General features: G+C 33.9%; 1 protein-coding gene across 2 annotated transcripts; it reads right to left on the bottom strand.

The window, feature by feature from the left end:
• Window positions 1-3,027: 3,027 nt before the first annotated feature.
• Window positions 3,028-10,785, bottom strand: LOC149793306 (cathepsin L-like). Of its 2 annotated transcripts, none has more exons than XM_089966352.1 (8): window positions 10,632-10,709; window positions 9,057-9,193; window positions 8,402-8,507; window positions 7,824-7,985; window positions 6,951-7,074; window positions 5,636-5,736; window positions 4,866-5,137; window positions 3,028-3,671 (listed from the first exon to the last, which is right to left on the bottom strand). In XM_089966352.1, the coding sequence occupies exons 2-8, from the start codon at window positions 9,191-9,193 to the stop codon at window positions 3,572-3,574; spliced, it is 1,002 nt and encodes a 333-aa protein (XP_089822478.1). In that variant the 5' UTR covers window positions 10,632-10,709; the 3' UTR covers window positions 3,028-3,571. The 2 variants fall into 2 exon arrangements, with proteins under 2 accessions (XP_089822478.1, XP_089822477.1); XM_089966351.1 differs by having other exon boundaries at window positions 3,030-3,671; window positions 10,627-10,785.
• Window positions 10,786-22,572: the final 11,787 nt, after the last annotated feature.

Below are 22,572 nucleotides of genomic sequence, written 5' to 3'. Positions count from 1 at the left end.
GAACTGCAGACTTGGTGGCTTTCAAAGAAAGACAGATATGTACGAATGTTTTATATACAATTTTATCTTTGGAATAAGTCTTTTATATTTATTCCAATAATCAATGCAAAAGAATTAAGCGCATTTCAAACTTTCTCTGAATGTTAATTCTTGCATAATTCTATATTTTTCTTTTCCCATGAATAAAACGATCTTTGATTGAAATTGCCACATTACTTACTGTACTGCAATATTTGCAAGTAGTTTCGGTATTTTCCTGGATATTTTTGCGAACTTCTTCTGCAATATCAGTGCAAGTTTTAATTTGTTTCGTCAATTACATATATTATCTTCAGACCTCAATGTAAATAATGTTCTGTTTCATACATACATTTTTCATTTGTATGGCTAGTACCGACGTTCTTTAAGGTTGTATAAGAAATGCTATTCTCTTTCATAAATGCAGTTTTTTTATTTTTCTCTATGCAGGAGGTATAGTGTGTACTAGAAGGAATATTGATAAACAATACTGGTATATAGTCATTGTGTTTAGCCAAGTAAAGCCAGATTTTGCTTGAAATGACACTGGAGTCTAGTTGACGTTAAGTTTGCAATATTTACACACGGTTTATCCTGTTGTTTTAAGCCATCAAACGTGAATAGAATCAGTGACTTTTCATCAGTGACAGCTCGTCAGATCAGTGTCAGATAAGTGGAGTATTTGCAATAAAACGATTTTATATTTCTAAAATGTTACTAAAAATATATGCAAGGCTCAAAACTGTGATCGCGCCGGAATTTACACATATCGTTATAAAAGTTATCTCCCTTTGCTTGATAGCCATGTGAAGCGCGAAACGGATACATGTAGTATGGTTAATTTTGCTATTAACTGTAATCCTTTTCAGGGCCGTAGAAAGCGATCACGGGCCATGGGGTAAAAAACACCCTAGGCTCTCCTAGTATTTGTTTAAACAAAATTTTTCTTTTATACAATTAAAAAGTGATATATCCCCGGTTGCGCGCCTCCCCTCTTGTCGGCCCTAATCATTTCACAAACTCTTGTGTTCTAGAGATACTCAGGAAACATTGCAACAATCACCTTTAACTTGTATGTTTACGTTTAGTCGATGGACTTATGGGCAGAACGTTTAAAATATTTATCGTCTGTAAGATCCTTGAATGTGCCCCATGTTGGATTTGATTCCGGCTCCGAAGCGGGACCCCGAGTGGCCGAGTGGTCTAAATCGCTCACCGTTACCGATCACTGCAGCCTCACCTCTGTCCGCGTGGCTTCGAGTCTCAAGCTCGTCCATTGTGGGTATGTGAGAAAGCTTGCTAGTAGCTTTTCGTGGGTCGGTGGTTCTTTCCGTTCTTGTTTTTTTTTTTTTTTCTTTGTTTTTGTTTCGGGTTCTTTCTCCACCATTGATACTGGCCGCCATGTATAGCCTATCTCGTGCTCAAAAATGGCGCTAAACCCTAAAACAACAACCGGCTTGGTAAGGCTAAAGCTGTTTTCAAAAAGGAAGAGCAATTTATCTGCAAAGAAGTATACTGACTTGCACTTTTAAATGACTAAAATATGGATACTGAAATTAAGAACTTCTGACAAAGATAAAACGAATTATAGTGAGGTCCGCAAGCAAACAGTTACAATACTATTATTGTAGTCATATGACTTTTAATGTGGCAGGAAATTCAGTTATCGATAATATTACCCAACACACCGATTTTCTACCTTATTACTTAAAGTTAATGTCTAACAGAAGAATTTTCACTCTTAGTTATCAGTTGATCTCAGTCATCACGCGATCTTAGTACTTGTTCTGAAGCTCAGAATAGATTTTAATATTTATTGAATTGAAATAAAGGTCCCGCTGCTTAAGGCAGTATTTCCAAGTATTCACTTTTTTATACCATTTTTACTGTCATCATGATTTTATAGAGGCGAGTTTTCGAGGTTTTCTTCTTTTATTTCCTACGATAAGGGATGTGAGCTTCGGCTAAATCAGGGAGTAGGGCATCAAATAAATATGGGTTTTTTTTCTTTATTTGCGAAGATTTTACATCTTCTCGTGCTCGTTAAAAATTAATTTAGTACTGGGCATTTAAATGTCTGGGTTACTGGCTTCCGTTGTTATCTTCTGATTATACATATTATTTAAGATGTCAAATCTATTACTTTTGTAGTAATGTTTTCCGTGGTAAATGGTTTTATTATATGTACACAGTATTACAAATATTTATTTAATATGCTGTACCTTTACTACACCGAACAGCTTGTGAAAAATAATATATATATATATATATATATATATATATATATATATATATATATATATATATATATATATATATATATACACACACACACACACGTAGGTTAATCTTTAATGTACGGGAATTTTCATACAGATTTTTAAGGCATTTGACTCTTGACCACAAAGGATTTAGGTTCGATTCCGACCATAATAACAGGCATGATAGGCTAAAGTGGTGTGTGGTGATGCGACACACTTTACTTACTTGCCTCATTACGATAAAACTTTTAAAGAGTTGTCGAGCCGGAAAAGCAAAGCAAACCATCCCAAACATTCATAAATCAGGTTAAATGCTTCGTATCATTATCTCTTTATATATCTTGATGCATGATCTATATGATGCTTAAAAACTGGCTTAGGGTTGCAATGTTTACGATAACATTGATCAGATGACGATAATGATGATGATGATGACGGTGATGACGATGATAATGATGACTGTTGTTATCGAAAAATGTTTGAATATATTCAGATTGTTTTCTTTGATATTAATAAGGATGTATGAACCGAACAACAACAACAACAATTATTATTATTATTATTATTATTATTATTGGGAGTAACAGTACTACTAGTATTAGTACTAGTAGTAGTAGTAGTAGTAGTAGTAGTAGCAATTGTAGTAGTATTTATTGATGTTGTTGTGACTGATTTATAAAAGAGATAAATATATAAGGCCTAATGATTTAGAATATTACCATCAAGTTCTTTATCGTTCTGTTTGTTACTTCGATGCGGCTTCTGTCTGACCATTTTGTATATAACCTCTGACCAACTGGACTGTATCGCCTTCGTAGATTGTGGAACTACTAGATATTGGCAAAATCAACACATAGCAAGTTAGCTATAGTAAATACATTACCATCATTCCAATCATATAATGAACATTTATTTGTATTCTCCCGATACATCCAATCACCACTATTAGTATTACCATTCTGCCCATTACCTCCAATGTCAGCGAACAATTTTTCAATCAGCTTTTCAGAATGTTTTCTACACTAAAATTAGTCTCGGCACACAAAGAATACAACAAGAGTCCCAGCATTGTGTTGTATCGTAGTAGTAGGAAATCGATGTTTCGATTAACTAGAAATTGGTGTTATATTTTATTGTAAAAGAATAATATCATAGAATGTTGGATTTATAAATAAACAACCAGGTATAGCATAATCAAACAATACATACTGAGAGAAAGACAAGTACCACAGATTAGTCGCGACAACTTAAACAAGAACGCTGAGATATTCTGTAATTGCTGACTTAAGAACCTACACAGTGGGAAAGCTGGCTTGAGTAGCAATACCACACATGTTGTCCTTATTTCTAGCCATCATGATGTATCCCTGCATGCCCCAACTCGTGCCCCAGCTGAAACATGAATAATTTAATATGAAACAGTTTATTAAACTTAGTAGTTGCTTGAAACAAAGCTAAAATTAAACGAGTACATGAGCACGAAAGGGGACACTGCAATTTATGTCATGAATTTCTAAGTACCATGCATTCACACAGATCCCTCTCAAATCACAAATAAAAGTATATATCTCAACCACTGACCTTTAGCATGATATGTGGGGTCAGAGCGATTATATATGTGGGGCCGGTTGTTTGCGAATAAGATAAATCAGCTCACTTAGCAGGGGCAGCCACATATACTCATCATAAGAGAAAAATTATGATCGCTATAATCATTCGAGTTCCGAAGAACTTGACATGTATGGCTAGAATAAAATATTTGAGAACGATCATGTTAATGCCATAAAAATGTACTCTGCGGATCTGTCGTGCCCAAACAAGCTTCAGTGGGAGTGTCCGTAGCATATTAATGTAATTCTAGGGTAGCGCAAGAATACAAATGCACGCAGATAGGCCACTCTTTAAAACGACATCGCATTTGTTCATGTCTCCTGTTTGAATCTACAGAGCAAGTCATATTGCTTTCAATGATGATGTACGCTGTGAATCTTCAGACGAATCTACAGACGAAGCCCTGTTGTTTTCAAACTTGATGTACGCTGTGAATCTACAGACGAAGCCCTATTGCTTTTCAAGGTTGTTGTAGGTAATTCAGTTATATTCTAAATACTAGATTAATAAATACTGGCTTGATTAAGCTGAAATACCTTTGTGTTCCTCATCTCATCAAACGGCGGCAATTAATCAGTCTAAGAGAAACTTGCTTGGCTCTAGCAAAATCGGAACTTATATGTGTTTGTATTACCCTGCATTCTTGCGTATAGAAATGCTTTGGATTCCGAATAGAGCTCTGACCTGCCATTTTCTAAATATCTGTTGCAAAAACTCCAATTCAAAAGTAAAGTTAAATTCGCCTTACTTAGTAAAAGGCCAGAATCAGAACTTCCCATAATTTCAAATATATATATATATATATATATATATATATATATATATATATATATATATATATATATATATATATATATATATATATATATATATATATATAAAAGCTCTCCACACGCCATATATCTTAGTGTCAAAAAATCTTGCACACTATCCAAGAAACCAAATGAACAAACTCCTAAAAGGTTTCAGACTGACCTGTTTTTAACCAGCCAGTATTCTAGGCAACCTGCTAGGCCATATCCAACAGCAAGAACTCCGTGATCAAGGTTAGCTGAGCTGCAAGCACTCTCAATGTACACGCCAGTTTTGTACAGCTGGAACGACAGGTGACTGGCGTCTATGCCAACCGAGATAGGACCAACCGTTGCTACCGCCACTTTAAGGTCACTTTCACTTCCATGTTCAATTTCCATACAGCTCACTTCAGTGGCTCCTATATCTGCTTGTTTGAATTTGCATACTCCGTTCTGAATGTAACAAAGAAGGAAATAATTATGCATTCTTTTCATACTTTTAGTTTGGTATCTTGGGTTTTTAAAATATTCTTCGATTGTACAAACGTTATCACAAATAATAGTGAGAACTATGCAAGACAAACGTCAAGGTGTTGAAATGCGGAACTCTCCCAAGTAACAACACACATTTAACCATATATAATTATAAAAGAAGAGATCAATATAGGTACATCATAATATGCAGAATGATTGGTTCAACCTCCGTATTCTCATCGTTTTTATGATGTTCGATTACAAATGTCTGGTTACATGTAAACTGTTTTATACTTTTAGCAAAATATTCACCTATCCATGGTTAAACTCTGCGAAAGTTGAGGTTCTTGGAAGATACCATGATTCGGTCGTATGATGGTGGAATGTTATAAGGTGTGTGTGTGTGTGTGCTGATGTATTTGTGTGCATGTGTGTGTGTGTGTGTGTGTGTGTGAGAGAGAGAGAGAGAGAGAATACTTTTGCTGTGTATGGATAAGACTCTTCCGTGTCAATACCCTTATTTTGAATAATGTAGTCAAAGGCTTGGTCCATAAGGCCTCCCTGGCAACCGTCATTACCTAGCGATTAAAGGGTATTCAAAGTGATGTGCGATGAAAGAAGAGGCAAATCTTAGGGAAAGAAATTATGTTATATATTAAGCATTTTGTTTGTTTTCTTAAATGAAAGAAACTGAAATATCAGTAGTGATGTACGCAATAACAAAATGAATAGATCTTGATAAGCAAATCACATGCTTCTTCATAAAGGACTTGACTCCGCAAGTGCAGACTATACGGAGGAGAGATATGGAACAAAAATAAACAGAAAACTTAAAAAGAAAAGATAAACAAATCTCATCAAGGATATTCCAAGAAAATGTTATATGAAACTCGTCGTTGGAACACCTCGTAAGATTGTTATGTTGTCAATACCTCAGATGTTTTACATAATGTAGCTCTACAGTACACCTCTTTGCTGGATACAAATCTATTTCTTCACTTTGCAGTGCAGTGCATTTCTCACTCTCACACCTAGTTAACTATATTACTACCCCTCTGTCAACGTCTAAGAGTTACACACGTTTTGTAAAATGCATGCTGTATGATTCAAATTTCGAGTTACTGTTAAGTTGGTTTTTAATCCATGCCAATTAATGCGTGAATTGTTAGCAGAATTATACACAACTAACGGAAACAATATCTCATTGAAATATTCATTGGACGACTTCGCGTAGATTTTATTAGCAATATGCAAGTTATTTTATTCCACGTTATTGTTTATGTGGTGGTAAGTATATGGGCCAAATTAGACACAGTTCATGGGTCATACTAGACACAGGCCATGAGATGGTGCCACATGGAAACTAAGGCCTGCGCGTTAAATAGTGAGTGATATTCCGCAGCTCTTAAAAGTAGTGCACAAGTTGATGTAAGAATCGTCCGAGGTGTTTCGAATGTCTATTGACAACCTAAAGAAATCTCATCATGAACTATACTTAGATTCAAATGTGGTAACACCGACATAAAAATCGTCAATTGTTTCAAGTTCTAATTTTGCCAGTAATCGGCTCAGCTCCTTTCTAATCCAATATTATCTGTACTCATCCGCAGTTTACCTTAGATATTTCACCACCCATGAGATTCTAGTGATTACGGACGTCAAATATATAACCCGATGTCTGATTTCACGGCATTTAATATATACTGACTAAATAATCTGGAAGTTTTAAACATTGAATATATTTATCAAATTTCAATATCTTGCGATAACTTGTTATATTTGTAATCTTTACCTTCACTTCTGGAACAGTCCACGAGATTTTGTTCAGAAAGGGATACAAGTTGTCCGGTTTTCTTGAAGTGTTGCCCCTCCAGGGACCCTGTGGATGAGAAAGCCCAGCAAGATCCGCACTGACCCTATATGGGGATAAAACGTATCCATTTAAAATTTCAAGACAGAATTACTGCTAACGCATTATGAGGTCACTAGGCTCTGTGCAGGCTCAGTTTTGAGATCAAACTGTCTTATGTGATCTGCATTGTTGTATCGATTCAATGCAGAACAATAACACAATTAATTCTGTAAAGGTCTCTAGGATAAGCCAAAATTAGGCTACCATGTTACAAAGTGTAGTGGTATTTGTGTTTTTATCAGTCGGAAGAATTCTTTGTATTTTATGCTGTTTCCATAAGCTTTATAATCTATTTTGACAATCAGTACTGTCTTTGACAATATATCTGTCACCGTCAAATAAATCCGAATCTGGTAACTCCCGGAAGTACTGCAAACATACATTTCTATTGTTACACCACCGCGACAACAACGTCACTTTTTCTTCCTTGCATTTGCATAAATATGCTAAATTGTTTCAACCGTGCATTGTTTTTTTACTTTTACTTAACGTCCTCAAAAAAGTTATTCCTATAGAAAAAATTCATAATATTATGCACCATGATTACTGTACACATTGTGGATAAAAGGTCTAAATCCTTAGACAGTTTACTCATTTTTGAAGCATGAACTGATCGGATATAATTTTCATAAACTGTGTTATTTGTATCAGCACGGTCACTGCTTCCACATCACTCGACAGCAAGAGAAATTTCATAAATATCCAGACTTGAGCAATCACCTACCAAAGGATGGTGCAGTGGTCAGTACTTACCTGGTTTTTAACCTCTGTGACGTAGCCCTCTTTCCTCCAATCAACTGTGATTGGCAGGTCCGACAATTCAATGTGACTTGGTGGCATGAACTTTCCACACTGAAACGTCTTGGTTTCATTCACTCTGTATCCATTCATTGTGCTGACGAACTCCTTGGATGTCTTAATAATAATAATAATAATAATAATGAAACAATACAAAGTGAGAAAAGAACAAACAATTAAAGATATTTAAACGAGAACTCTAACACATTTCTTACCAGCTCAAACAAAATTATCAGCAACTTGTCGATTTCTAACACGAAATACAAAAGACATAATTAAATAAAAAAGGAGATGGCCGAGATGACTGGTGCGACATTTGGAGTAGTAAAAGATATGCTGAAAGAACTGACAAGACTTACTGACACATTATGCTTCTATGAAAAATAAATTAAACACTATAACGGGACAGTAAAATTTACACAATTACATAAATTCTCAATCTGTACGGCAATATAACTACGAAACCGATTTTACATTGGCAAAGCATTAAGTTTTGTAGACTCTATTTATTGTCGAACAAAGTGCGAAAATACCATATCGGCATATTCGTTCATTCCAAGCCAGAAAGTGTGCACGCCACGATCCGCTTCTATGTTGTGTTGTTGCACGTACTTCAGGCTTTTCTCCCAAATGATGCGCCTGAAACAGAAGGCAGTGTTTATATTGAAATAACGAAAGGACGTAATCATTGACTAATCGTATGATTTAACTTAAAAATTGAATGTATCTTTCCTGGGCAGGTGTTGAGATTGCACAGATGTCAATGTACTTATTTGTGTAATTCGCAAATCACATTGGATGAAGTTGATTAGTGACCAAACGGTGCGGATCCATTTCCAGTATGATCTGCATTTATCTCATTCCGTAAAAAGATCCAAGTGTATACTATGCTTCTGAGCGATTTTGATAATTATGAAAATTTTCATTTAAGCAGTTATCACAAAGCCCCCAATGTTTGGTTCGAACTCAAAGCTAGTGTAGAGTAAATCCTTATTTTTTGTTCTATATTGATTCACTTTTGACTTGTACTGGCAATAAACATACAATATCTTGTTTATGTTTTTGTCCAGATTCTTGATCTAATTGTCTCCGTTAACATGTTTGTCTTTTGTCTCATTTCTTGAGAAGAAAAAAAACGCAAGCTAGAATTTCAAGCTGTAACAAAATCCAAATTTACCCTTAACTTACCTCAGAAACTCTTCTTCATGTTCATAGTTCTTCTTGTACTTGGTTTTAAAGAGCTCCCATTCGCTGTTCAGCTCAAGGTTGATTGGTGCAGCAACACTCAGAGCCACGAGACCCGCCAATATAAACACACGAAACATCTGAGGAAATTTTATACACTTTATTAAATTCCGGACTTTTTTGTATCAGCTATTTGGAGTGTAAAACTTATAAACCCCATTTATCATTCCAGAGGAAGCTGTCATAAAGAAATGTTACAGTTCTCAGTATATTCTGTAATTCTTGATAGTTGTCTTGGAGAAATTTATCTTTTTTCATTCCATGACACATTAATTTTTGCACTCATTCTTTAAATCTCTTCGCGTAATCTGCTATTAAAAACCGTATGCTTCTGAACCAAATCACAAATGACACTAATATATGTATCTCATTTTCATAATTTACAAAAAAATAAAGATCATTGCAGATTCTACTTCGATAAACTGTTTATTTCGATGACATGAAAATCCTATTAGCCGTTGTTTATTTAATTAGGTTACTATAATTACATATACAATAAGTGGCTTTCGGAATGTAAATACTTGAATTGATTTTTATTTGCTTGTATACAAAGGAGAACAAAATAAAAACTAACTTACTGTATGTTTATTTCCCTAAATAACATTGCGTGTAACAACCAAGAAAACAAAGAGTTTGAAGCAATGAAAGGCTTCCGAAAAAACATATTGAACGTTTTTATAAACAGTATCCCTCCTTCTCCTTTCTTGCCTTTCGGCCGTCACTTTCCCCTCATACTTCCCCACCCCTTAAAACAGTTTCATCTGCACACAGGCTACACATTTTGTATATACTGAAAACTTTGCAAATAGTTTCCCCTTAATCCGGTTGTCTTGTCTCTGCAGACCGGCTAAATATTATAGTTCCAATAAACTCTTTATACTGGTCACCTCTATAAAAAGTTCAAAAAAGTTTATCAGAGCGGTGTCTGTCGTATGGAGATTTTACTGCACTTGTAAATACATTCTCTGGAATGATAATAGAAATATAGTTCTAAGTGAAAAATATCAGTTTGGTGTAATAGCGCACCGTAGTTCAAAACAGCATTAGCGGTTTAACATTTACTTTAGTATTTGGTTTTTGTCTATATTTGAAGTGGAAAATATTATACTTTCCATAATAAATAAAATATTATAATGTCTTCTATAAAGAAACATCTCGCAGAAGAGTGTATGCTCATGCAGCTCTAAATTAGACGAAGTTCACTTCGTCGATCTAGTAGAATGTGTCTGAGTAAAAGTGATGCTTTCACACAGCTGGCCAGTATTATAAATCCAGCATGGTGGTGTCCTGACAGGAATTGTTACTAAGACGATTCTTCTTATTAGTATTAAAGTAAAAACATAGATGTAGTAAAGGCTATTTATGGAAATCATTATTTTGTGACAAATGCAACACGGTAACCTATTGAAGAAGACTTGAAAGAATTCTTACATAGGTTTCGTAAGAAACATTGCTGAAAATATTTTGATCATATTTCGTTTCATTTCCAATTTTAACATTTTTAACTACTCACCTTACCAGGTAGTTTACTTCCAGGACCAAGGATAAGTAAACTGACTCCTTTGTTATTTATTAATACAACTGTGCACATGACTGTCATATTACCAATGATAGACGTGACATTGAATCGGAGTACTCTCGGTCTTTTTTCTCATTATCAGAGAAATACGTGATTTTCGTTCGAAAACTAAAGAGGACCCGATTAGTGCATGAGTTTAAAACAAATCACGTGCTTTAATCTGATCATGTGAAGCGTCCAATGTCGTATTATGTTATATTACTCTTAGTCATATTTATTTAGATATCGAGAGTTTGTGGAGACATGTACATGAATGACGTTACAATGTTTTATAAATTGACTTCTGATAACAGTCGAAATGTTGGTGGTCGCAGTGATTACTTGACACAGTTCGTTATCTATCCCTGTCTCGTGTTAGGTAGATATATGAGGGGTTTTCCCGTTTTCTTGCCTGCCACAAATAATTGGTTTATTCGGTCATTAAAAATTTACAGAATTATTATTTTGTGGCCACGAAGATAATTAATATAAACGAAGTGAAGTAGATTATGTAATATAATTATGGCAAAGAAACATATACAGTCTATTCAGCTTAAAATGTACGTAATACGTATAGCCTTAATGTCCACAAGATTAATACCGTGTATATATGCAATACATATATTTGAAAGTATTTATATTTCTACAAAAACAAATAGAAAGTAGCAAAGAAGTAGCGACGTAGTATTTGGTTCCAAGGTCTAAATGCGAAGGACACACAGGGAAGACCTTAATCAAGGTTTCGATGAGAGCAAGATAAACTAACCTCTTTGTCTGGGTTTGTTTATATAACAACCTTACTCAACATGGAGATTAGATGAGTCTGTTCTAAGATCAGTGAGATATATTCTAACTGTAATATTTGTAAATGTGTGCAGGTTTTGTTCCAACTAAGAATTGCTTTTGTGCATAGCAATTAAGTACTTCCTACATGATTGTATAAGGCGAATAAGGACTTTCTCCATAATTAAATACAACTAATAGGAACTTCCTGCATGATTATATAAAGCATATAGGATCTTCCTCTATTATTGTAAACAGTGAATATGGACTTCCTCCATGATTGTATAAAACGAATAAGGACTTCCCCCATGAGTATATATAAAACGAATGGGAACTTCCTCCGTGATTGTATAAACTGGTCATATAATCTCTGTTCGATTAGACTATTAACCATAACAACATCATCCTGGCTGGGCCATACAAATGCCAGTCGTAATTCATTTAGTATAAATTTGAGTTAGGACTTTACCTGATTAGGCCATACAAATACCAATCATAATTCATTTAGTATTAATTTGATTTGGGAATTTAACATTTAAGCATCGTAAGTTATATCACAATCAACATAATTTTTCAATATCAAATATAGAGCAAGTAGCGACGATTTGGTAGAATTTCTGACTAAACATTTTATCATTTATATTGTTCGTGCTATAAGAAGTGAAGGTACTCTGCCAAGCAATTCATATAATGCATCCATAATTGTATAGTTTATAACTGTCAAGTTGTTTTAATAAAATTTCAAAAATTAAATTTTCTACATGCATGGTAAGTACTTCCCCAATTCCCTTACAAAAGAAATATATGACATTCTTCTGTGATTAGTGCATGCACATAATATTAAACATTTTGCACATTTTGCTAAGAAATAGAACTGTGTCGGTATGAGTGCACGGACTGCAGTAGAGATCATGACTTCCCTTAACACCAGCTGAAAGGTTGGGCCATTCCAAAAGTGAAGAAGACAACTAACCGTTCGAGTTGAAAAAATACCAATCATATTGCACATATCCATTACATCATACATACGCAGGTAATACAAAAATAATTTAGTAGGGTTTTTAATTCAAATAAGAAAAATACTACTGCAGTTGGCACATTTTTCACTAAAGAAAGCCAAATAAAACAGACAAAATATTATGATAAACTTGCCATCATTTATTTCATTTCTGTTTGTTTTAATAATTAAGATACTTGAAGATAATTGATTTCCCAAATGACTTCAACACGACGTATATAATTGCAGACTTTTTTAAAGATAGAATTACATGCAATAGATGAGCCCTTTACTTTATTTTTTAATTTAGAAGTTGAGTATTTTAAACTTATGTACAAAACATGTTCTAACATTATTCTCTTACTTGATTGCAGTTGTAAATCTATGGTCGTATCAATTCTGAAGGAGGCAGTGGTATTACGGTGATTGTGACAGCAACTCTTGAATAGGTTTCTTGTTAAAATGTCGCGTTTTATTAAAATGAACATGTTATATATGGGTCCGTTGCTCTAGTATTTGGATTTTAACGTGAGTAAGCAACTCCGTTTAAAAACACAGAGCCAGTTTCAGCAATTTGCCCCTGGGTCATTGTCATGTTTATTTGTAACTTTTAATATAAGCATTTAAGTTCTGTAACAAATCCCTATTATACTTCACATTTGCCTCTTATGCACTTTGTGTGTAATTGCTGGTGACACATGGGTGCATTAACGGAATTGACAATAATAATTAAAATATTAGTTATATATTATAAAAGTAGATTTTTTCCCTAAAATGCTGACTTTCTTCTCCATTATAATACAATTATAATAATTAATACTAATTAACACATTATAACATATGTCACGTTCAGTCTATTTTTCCGTGATTTCTGTCACTTTCTAAGTATTTATACTAGTTACCTGATTCCAGTGTAAGTGCACAGATACTGTTTGTAGAACACGTACTTTTTGTAGACCACGTAATATCAATATTGCCTATTTTGAGACATGAATGTGAACTACATATTCCTTTTGTCTGCATGACCAGTTGCAGAGAAGACAAATTAGCATCAATAACTAATACAATTACTGTTAAGTTTCCTTTTGGTATGCGTGCTACGAATACATGCTTTGGTGCTAGCCTTCTTACATGTAGTTTACAGTCTTTTGTGTTTGGATGAAAGAAAATACTTGTAGTAGTGTGCCTTGCTGCATGCCACATGTTGATAATGTATTCTCTTGTGTGACAATGAAGGGAATCATTTTTTTTTTTTTGTAAAAGTTCCGGTAACGAAAGACTTACCATGATCAAGATGAAACATTCCTTGTCTGTATCTTTTATTTCTGGCTCCATGTTAACATTTTGCTATGCTATTTGTCGGTTGTTTGATCTCCTGAGGGACTTCTCATGCTTTCAACTAGTCGAGTTCAGCTTGATGACAGGTCGTGTTGCAACCAGTCATTGCATGGAGTGGTATGAGACTGCGTGAAACAGAATGTTCATAGTCACGGACATTCTCTCAGAAATGTCACGTACAATGAGACATGTCTGAATTTCTCCGTGTCATTATTCATCTGCCTGTATTTCATTCTGTTTATGTAGGCCAGCGAGAGAATGGACATATTAGGAGTATTTACTGTGACCGATACACTTTCCGATTTACTGTGAATACAGTTAAAATGATCTGCGTTTTCACTGAGAGCTTGCTGTCATATTTGGATTCATCTTTAAGGACAGCTGGAATACATATTGAAGCAAAGTCCCCAAGTTATCACGCATCGAAATATATCTCTGGTGTATACTAAAGTAAATAATACTAACACAAGACATCGTTATTCAGCAAGTTGTCATTCTCCTTTGGTGAGTTCAAAACAAACATAGGCATAATTGTTAATGTTATACATCCTATTTGATATCTACAATACTGCAAGCTTCGTACGCATTATAAATACTCTACTGAGCACTACTCTCTATCTTCAGTAAGTTTTCAATTTCCAACGGCCAATATTTTCGCTTCATAAAAGTTCGAAAATGAGGATGGTTTATTGAAACCTAATGTCCTATAAATAACGTACTTTCTTTTCTCAATCTACATTAGCCATATTTTTTTTTCTTTGCAAAACTATTAAACTATTTTTGGTACTAGCGTCCAGAATTCAATAATAATTATACACGCACTTTCACAGAAGCACGAATACATTGAAATACATCCCGTAAGTACGTATGGGTGTACATACGGTCAACGTGCAGTACTCTCGAATTCCTAATACAGTGGTATATTAAGCATTTGAAACTTGGGTCAGTTATATTCCAGTAGATATAAGTTGTGCTCTATTACGATTCCATGGTCTGAAATTAAGTAACAAAAAAGATTGAAAAGCAAAACGTTTTGAATAGTTCAACATTTAATTTATTTCCCAGCAATACAATGTGAAAATGTAAAAAGGACTGGCAGTATTTTGAATTTAATCCCAATTATCCATTAAAGTTCCACCACAAGTTCAAGTGAATATTGCTCAAAATGTATTCCGATGGTATTCCAAATAAATTTCATTATCGAATGTGTACATGTGCCTGTTATCTTGAATGAGCTAATGTGTGCAAACTTGTGCATATATTTAATATTGATTTCCGGTGTCCATCCGTACTCTAGATATGCAATGTTTTAATCTAACTGTTAGGTGAAGATTTTTAGGTGACATCGTTATGATCTTGAACCATACAGAAGTTGAACTGTACAAATTTATTGACCGCGTAAATCATTTTCACCCGAAAATTAAATTTACTTGTACAGCATTAAGAACGCATGTGTCACTTTTAAATGTAAATGTAAAAAAAATATTTTGCTAATATTATCTCCACAAATGTTCATGTCAAAGAAACTCCAATATGTGGACTATTATTCTTGTCATCCCAAGTCATGTAAAAACGGAATAACTGATTACCAATCCAAAAGATACGGACGTATTATTTCAGACGATTGTTAATTACAAAATTATTTGAATGAATTTAAAATAGACTTGCAAAACAGAAAATATCCTATGCGTTAAACCAATCCCGTAATCTTATTCAACAAGAGGCTTTAAACACAACAAATGTACTATAGGGCAAATATCATTCCTTTCATAATCCAATATATTTCTTCATTACCAAATAAAGGTTTTGGAGTTTCCTCAATTTATCACAATTTCCTCAATTTATCACATAAAAACAGCGTGAAAACACTTTAGAAAAGCAATCCAGCTCTTGCTTATAGAAGACATAAGAATTTGTAAGATTTATATTATCAGAATTTAACCGACAGAAAAAATGTTTTTCACTTAAATGTAACAGACAGCTAAAGAAAAAACTAAAGCGTTTTATACCTGATTATATAATTAATGTGTATATTATGGTCAGTTATTACCAGAGACGACAAAGGTTATTAGGAATATATTAAAATCATTACTGTCTGCGTCTTGTTGGATTTCGTGACTTTATTCAGGTACGTAAAATAATATTTTTACAAACATTGCTCAAAATGATGTGTCACAGGAGAAAATAACATTTATTAAAGCTCCATTTACTCAGTAATTTTTTAAAATAGGAATTCTGCTTTTCTTGTTATTGTACGCACGTCGATCACGTTTTTACATTTTCCCCAAACTAGCTAGAGTATCATTACTGATTGTTTTCTCTGACCTTAGCTCTTATTATGATATCAGTCTGATAACAAATACTAGTATAAGTCATAGTGTCGTTTTAAAGTGCCCATTTATCCATTTGTTTTGGCCTGTCCAGATTCGTTAAAGAAACTGGCAAGATACTAAACCTATTTCGTCGCTAATGTTTATTGCATTTTTTCCAGACCAGTCATCATACACTTGGAAATGTAAGAGCGGAAATATCAAATATTTGTATTATTCTAACATTTCTATTAGTCGTGATGATTTGTGCAAAAACCCTGTTTTAATACTAGCCTGCATCATGAGCCTGCATCATGAGATCTTTCGTGGGAATGATTCATCAAGCAAAATGTCACAATATTTGGCCATTATTATAGTCTGCTTTATCATTTCATATGTTATACCTTGCATTGTATGGTATTCGGAACCTCTTCAACCTTGTACATTCGTCCTGTTTACTGACAACTCCTCACAAAGCATCATCTAATGTTCTCTCATTTTATTTCTCTAATTTGTATGAAACCGGGTCACCTACAATCATTGTCTGATTTTGTAAATATTCTCAGTACATTAAGGTAGCTACTCATTTAAAATGACATATTTATATTGTCAAATCCTGATTGTCAGAACTGTCTTATATTTAAGCAAGCAGATAATTTCATGCATACTTTAGACTTGCTCTTTGGATCGTTAGTTTCAGTAGGAGAATATCAATTAACCTAGTTTACGTGTTGTTTTATCTCTCAATCAGCTTAAGTAATCCATCTACCCTTTTTCTGATTTCCTTGTCTGTAAAGCATTTACACACTCTATTTCAAATTTTTATAAAAAATGTATATATCTTTAATTATCATTGGTATATGCTTGATGTGAAAAATGCCTGCCTGAGTGAAGTAATCCCGTTGCCCTGAAGTCTTTGATTGCTTGTTTGTGTAATGTAAAATGAGATTGCTGAGTCAACCATCATTTCAACTCACTGTATTATATCTCCTCTATGTTTTTTGCTGCCATAGATAATTATTGGTACAATCTGTTTCATAACTTTCATGACAATTGTACAGATATATCAAGTGCTCTACGTTTTGTAGCATTTCAAAATTATGATATATTCTAAACTTTTCTAAGAATTTGAAGACGTGTTCCATTATTTCGATAGTAAAGCCATTAGACACATTTTTAACGCATTTGTTTTAAGGTGACAAAATAAAATAAAACATATCATTCATATACAATTTTTCCACTAAAGTATTTTAACGTGATTTAAATAAACAGAGCATTACATATATTTTCAGTCAGCTTCACTGAAATCAGGACCACTTCTAGTATTCTAAGTGAGGCAAATTTATAAAATCTTCAAATTACAGCAAGGTCTTCATTTTATATTTGAAACAAATTAACTGTTTGGATGCTCTTTTAAGCTGTTTTTATATTATTGTTGTTATAGGGTTTAACGCCTTTTGTCAGCACAGTGTAGTTCATGGCAGCCAGTATAAATGGTGGAGGAAGGACCCAGGAAAACCCCGGAAAGAACCGCTGACCCAGGAGAAGCTACTGCCAACCTTTCTCTCTTACCTACATTGGTCTAGACTCGAACTCACGCAGACAGAGGTGAGATGGCAGTGATCCGTAACGGTGAACGCTTTAGACCATTCGGCTACTCGGGGCCCACTTACAACTTTTACATATCTCTGCAACGAGTCGATAATAACAGAAACTTAATTTACCGAACGGACACCTGGATTAAAAACTATATGGGGAGCTTGCAGTTATGAAGGTCATCTGGTAGATTGAACATTGACTCTAGCTTTACCATGAAATCATGTATTAGTCGAAATAGATTAAGGAGACGATGTAAACTATTTCGTTGTTGTAGTTTTAGAAGATTATCATGTTGGGTTCTTTGTATCATTTGAAGATGATCTGTCAAGAATCATAAAATGTTTATTTTATGTATATATTCCATTTAATTTTTGCACATACATTTTATAATTCAATAGTTTTTATGACATTGGACCTTTTAACATTTGGTCTTTATTTCAGTGTTTTTGCAAAAGCTCATCTGCCTTCCAGGGCCTGTCAACTCACTCTCAATTTTCTTGTCAAGCACGGTATTGTTTCAGCTACTGTAATTACACCAGTGAGTTTGTCCCCTGTTGATGCCTCACTGTTCTACGTCTACAGTCTCTGGTAGTAGCCACACCCTCGCATGACACGCGATCTGACTCTGCCTCTGCTCTAATCTCTAAATACCAATTTGATTTCATATTACCGATTTCATATTACCAATTTGATTTTATATTACCAATTTGCAACTCATACCATTAATAAAAGCACAAAGTCAATACTAACGACGAATGGAAGACCTCGAGAACTTGTGCTCATTAAATATAACTATTGTTTGCACGTCTATTTTTGGGGACGAACCAACACTGCCGAGAAATCGGGTTTTACCACTAGGTTCTCTGAAGCAGTTATATGTCAGTATTAAAAATAATAGCATCCAATTCACATGCCAGATACATACCAATGGTTACGTAATTATTCATATATAATTCATATATATTTTTAATTCGGTTTTACAATTTAAGAGTATCATTAAGAACGCATAAACATATTGTTGCATGAAAACTTATTATTGATTCATATTAATGTATTAAATGTGCTTGACAGATAACCAACTATAAACTCATTATCTAATGTATGTATACGATCGAAACTAATTACCTATTTTTTTCGAAAATTCCATCTAAATATCTGGGAAAATATTTCTTTCCTCATTCCTGAATAGTTCAAGCTTTTTATCTAAAACGTTTGAAGGATAATAAGAAACATATAGAGACAAAAAGTAATGAGTCACATGAGAAATTGCAGATTATGAATTCAGTCAGTATCAGTGTGGAAAATAGAAGCAGCATAAGGTAGGGTACCTCTGTCAAGTGCGGATAACATTTTTTTCTGATACATCATTCTCTCCTATTTTCTTTTCTCTTTCGCAACTTCTACCGTTTCGCGTTCAATTTCTCTGTCACTCTAAATATGTAATATTTGATTGAAAGAGTAGAAGTGTTGTTGATGATTGCTAGTCATTTTTCATCAGCATGCTAGTGTATTTTGAGGGTACTGTCCTCGTTATAAACTGTCACCAGATAGTCGAAGAGAGTGACTGCTAATGACCTATTATCTTCATATGACTTCAAATCAGCAGGATGTTTATCAACAACGCACAGAAACATGCAGGAAAACACACGCATACTTGTCTTCTAATTATGGTCGTCCTTTATTACAAGACTAGAGGTCAATGATACTGGGAATGAATAACATCAATTATGCATGTACATATTTAAGTGGTCAATTAAAACAATAAATACGAATATTTTGGACCTGGAAGCATAAAAATAATTTTTTTCATAAACATGTGAACTGGTTTCAGCTCAGTAAATAGTTTTGTTTATTTGTAATAACTAATTTGTAATCTACGTTCTGATACTTGTTAAAATTACACCGTATAATTGTTGCGGAGCTCATTTAATATCATATTGACAAAATACATGGTGTAAGGACCAAACTGTGAACACAGACTTTATATTTCCAGTATTTTCTTAGCACTAAACAGCTACAGTGCACTGTAAAGTGTTCCATACCGTTATGTGATATTTTTAAACGTACATCGTTTTAGATTTGTTTTTGTTGGTCATTATTCAACAAATACAGCAACATACCATTTAAAAGCTTAAAACCCAAATAAAATTAAAACTGAAGAAACACGCGTTGATCTAAAAGTACTAATTTCAACAGTCGAATACCAAAGTAGTTTCATTTCAGAGATGTGGTGAAAATGCTAGATAGTTTTCGTGATTACATAAGTCAAGATCATTAACATCAGTTACCATCATTCTGCATACTCTACCGCGGGGCCCAGTTGGCCGAGCGGTTTATAGCGATCGAATTTACCGATAACTACCATCTCATCTCTGTCCGTGCGGGTTCTAGTTTAAATATCGGCCAATGTGGGTGTGTGAGAAAGCTTGCCAGTAGCTTTCCATGGGTCGTTAGTTCTTACCGGAGTTTTTCTGGGTTCTTCCTTCACCTTTTATATTGTCGTCATGTATAGCCTATTGTGTGCTGTAAATATGGCGTTAAACCCACAACAACAACAACTTTATACCCCTTCCATTACAATATCTTGTTGGAGCAATAATAAAGAATTGCAAAATTGATTGTGTTGTAAGGATTGACTGAGTTTTCGAAGGCTTAAATAATCAGCACTTGTGAGTTGCTTCATGAAATAGTGATAATGTCACTTTGATTTGCTTTTCTCTAGTTGAATTTCAGGCTCAGTTGCTATGATATTTGCACACGCATTTATTAACTAAAAATCATTTGTTAACTAAAGCGTAGTTGTTTGTTAAACCTCAATGAATTATACAGTTATTCTTTGAAAATGTAGATATAGTAGTATGGAATTAGAAACTTTGCGATAAATGTCAGTTATTATTTCAAAATGTAGGTATAGTTGTATAGAAGTGGAAACTTCGCGATAAATGACTATAATTTCAGTCATTTTCTCTCTTTTATTTTGTGCTCTGACTAGATCATAACAATTTAAATTTATATTTTATATTTCACACCTTTCTAATTTAACAATTTTCCATCGTATTTGAAAATGTCAAAAATCAGATTTAGAAAAGAAACAAAATAAATTGATGCCTAGTAAAGATGTAAAGCCTTAGATTATCAAATATATGCTTCTGTTTTATTAGCTCGTCTGGCCATAAGGTCAAGTGAGGTCATATACTGATCATGCATCCGGCCTGTTCTATGTCTTCCACAACGGTTTCTCAAATCTTCATTGATAATCTACAAGAAATACTTCGACCTATTTTGGCAAATAGACTAAGTATGCCACTAGCTATCACGTATTTTAGTGATAAGCTACATATATATTACTTAAAACAAACATAAAACAAATACAAACTCGACCAGACTGGTAACTGGCATTCACAAGATAATAGGATAATATTGATATAAAAAAAAAAAAAAAAAAAAAAAAAAAAACCCGAAACCAATTCCAGCGTAGCACTTGCAATATCAAGGAACACACATTATCAGATGCTGTAGGTCCAGGTAACTTTCGCACTTGCTCAACAAATTTACAAATGAAACCATCGCATTTAAGACAACTATTTCCTTGTCAAGTACAGCAATTATTTTGGGCTTAGGGATTAAGCATTGTTCAATTAAAAAACAAAACACACCCAATTTTCATGTTTATGGCCAGTACCTACATTATAATGGTTGTGCTGGCATTACGTTTGACACTTTTGGACTTAGTATCTTAAGATATGTGTTCATAATTAGCAATTTTTGAACATTCACCATGCGTCTAATCTATGTCAGGTAAGTGGACATTTGTGTCAGAAGAAAATTAGATGCGTAGAATATTATTAATTACCTGTGAAAGGTTCTAAACTATAATCGCGCCACCATTTGCACGTCTCGTGACTAGCTTGTTTAAGTTAGGTCCAGCTTGCAGTAAAACTAAAGTTGTAATCGATTTTATTTCTTTTCACGGAATTCTTGTTACCTAGAGATACTCGTGAGCTAAACGTGTAACAATCACCCTAAACGTAGTGCAATATTCATGCATAGGCAATGGACTGAGGGGCAAAACATTTGAAATTTATTGTCAAACGATTTTTTAAAGTTTTTATTCTTTTCTTTTAACACGTGAATCGTATCTTTACAAGTGATGTAGATGTGCTGCGACAAGACTAGTTTTGCCTAATCAGACTAAATATGTTTTCCAACACGGGAGAATAGCTATCCGCAAAGAAGCATATTGGCGTACGCTGGAGAAAACGAAGTATGAAGAGCCCAACTTCTAAAGTAAATAAAACACTCATGCAATGATGTTTCCATTTAAATGGAGTTGTCGTACCAGTATTGTAGTCTGCCGATTTCAGTGTGATTTAGTGCTAATATCAACCAAAACAATGACTTTAATCTTACTTCTTAATGTCGACATATAATAATGTTATTAATCTGCAACTAATCTCAGTGTTTGATTTGAACTTTCGTACAATATTTAGTATTTACAAATTTGAAACAATGTCAAGTTGCGCTTTAACTTAACATTGCAACGTAAAGTAAGCAGAACTGTACAAATTTTAATCAAGAGTCTCATGAATGGGTGAAATTTAATTTCATTATAGACAAATTATTAGTGGTATTAGCACATTTACGAACCATTCAATTTATAACGAATGTTGTCACGAGCTCTTGGGAAATACTCTAAACAATGACCTAAACCCAAACTCACACAGTGTTTGACTTTGTGGTTTTTTTTCTGTTTGGTCTTCAGGGCCAATTACACCAACAGCTTTTAGACTACAGGCTTCTACAATGTTATTACTTTTTATTATTATTATTATTATTATTATTATTATTATTATACAACTAGCTTTTTGCAATGTT

Source organism: Sinohyriopsis cumingii, chromosome 8, assembly GCF_028554795.1.
Source record: "Sinohyriopsis cumingii isolate HCF-2022 chromosome 8, ASM2855479v2, whole genome shotgun sequence".
Taxonomy (NCBI): Eukaryota; Metazoa; Mollusca; class Bivalvia; order Unionida; family Unionidae; genus Sinohyriopsis; species Sinohyriopsis cumingii.
Note: the sequence above shows the minus strand (reverse complement) of the source record. Positions and strands in the feature narration are given on the sequence as shown.

What these genes read in the sequence shown, in the direction of transcription:
- LOC149793306 (XM_089966351.1), bottom strand. Translation starts at nt 10,713, where the DNA reads ATGACAGTCATGTGCACAGTTGTATTAATAAATAACAAAGGAGTCAGT. An exon ending in TCACAGAGGTTAAAAACCAG is followed by an intron (nt 7,075 to 7,823) that starts GTAAGTACTGAC and finishes ATCCCCATATAG; the next exon opens with GGTCAGTGCGGATCTTGCTG. An exon ending in GGACTGTTCCAGAAGTGAAG is followed by an intron (nt 5,737 to 6,950) that starts GTAAAGATTACA and finishes TTTAATCGCTAG; the next exon opens with GTAATGACGGTTGCCAGGGA.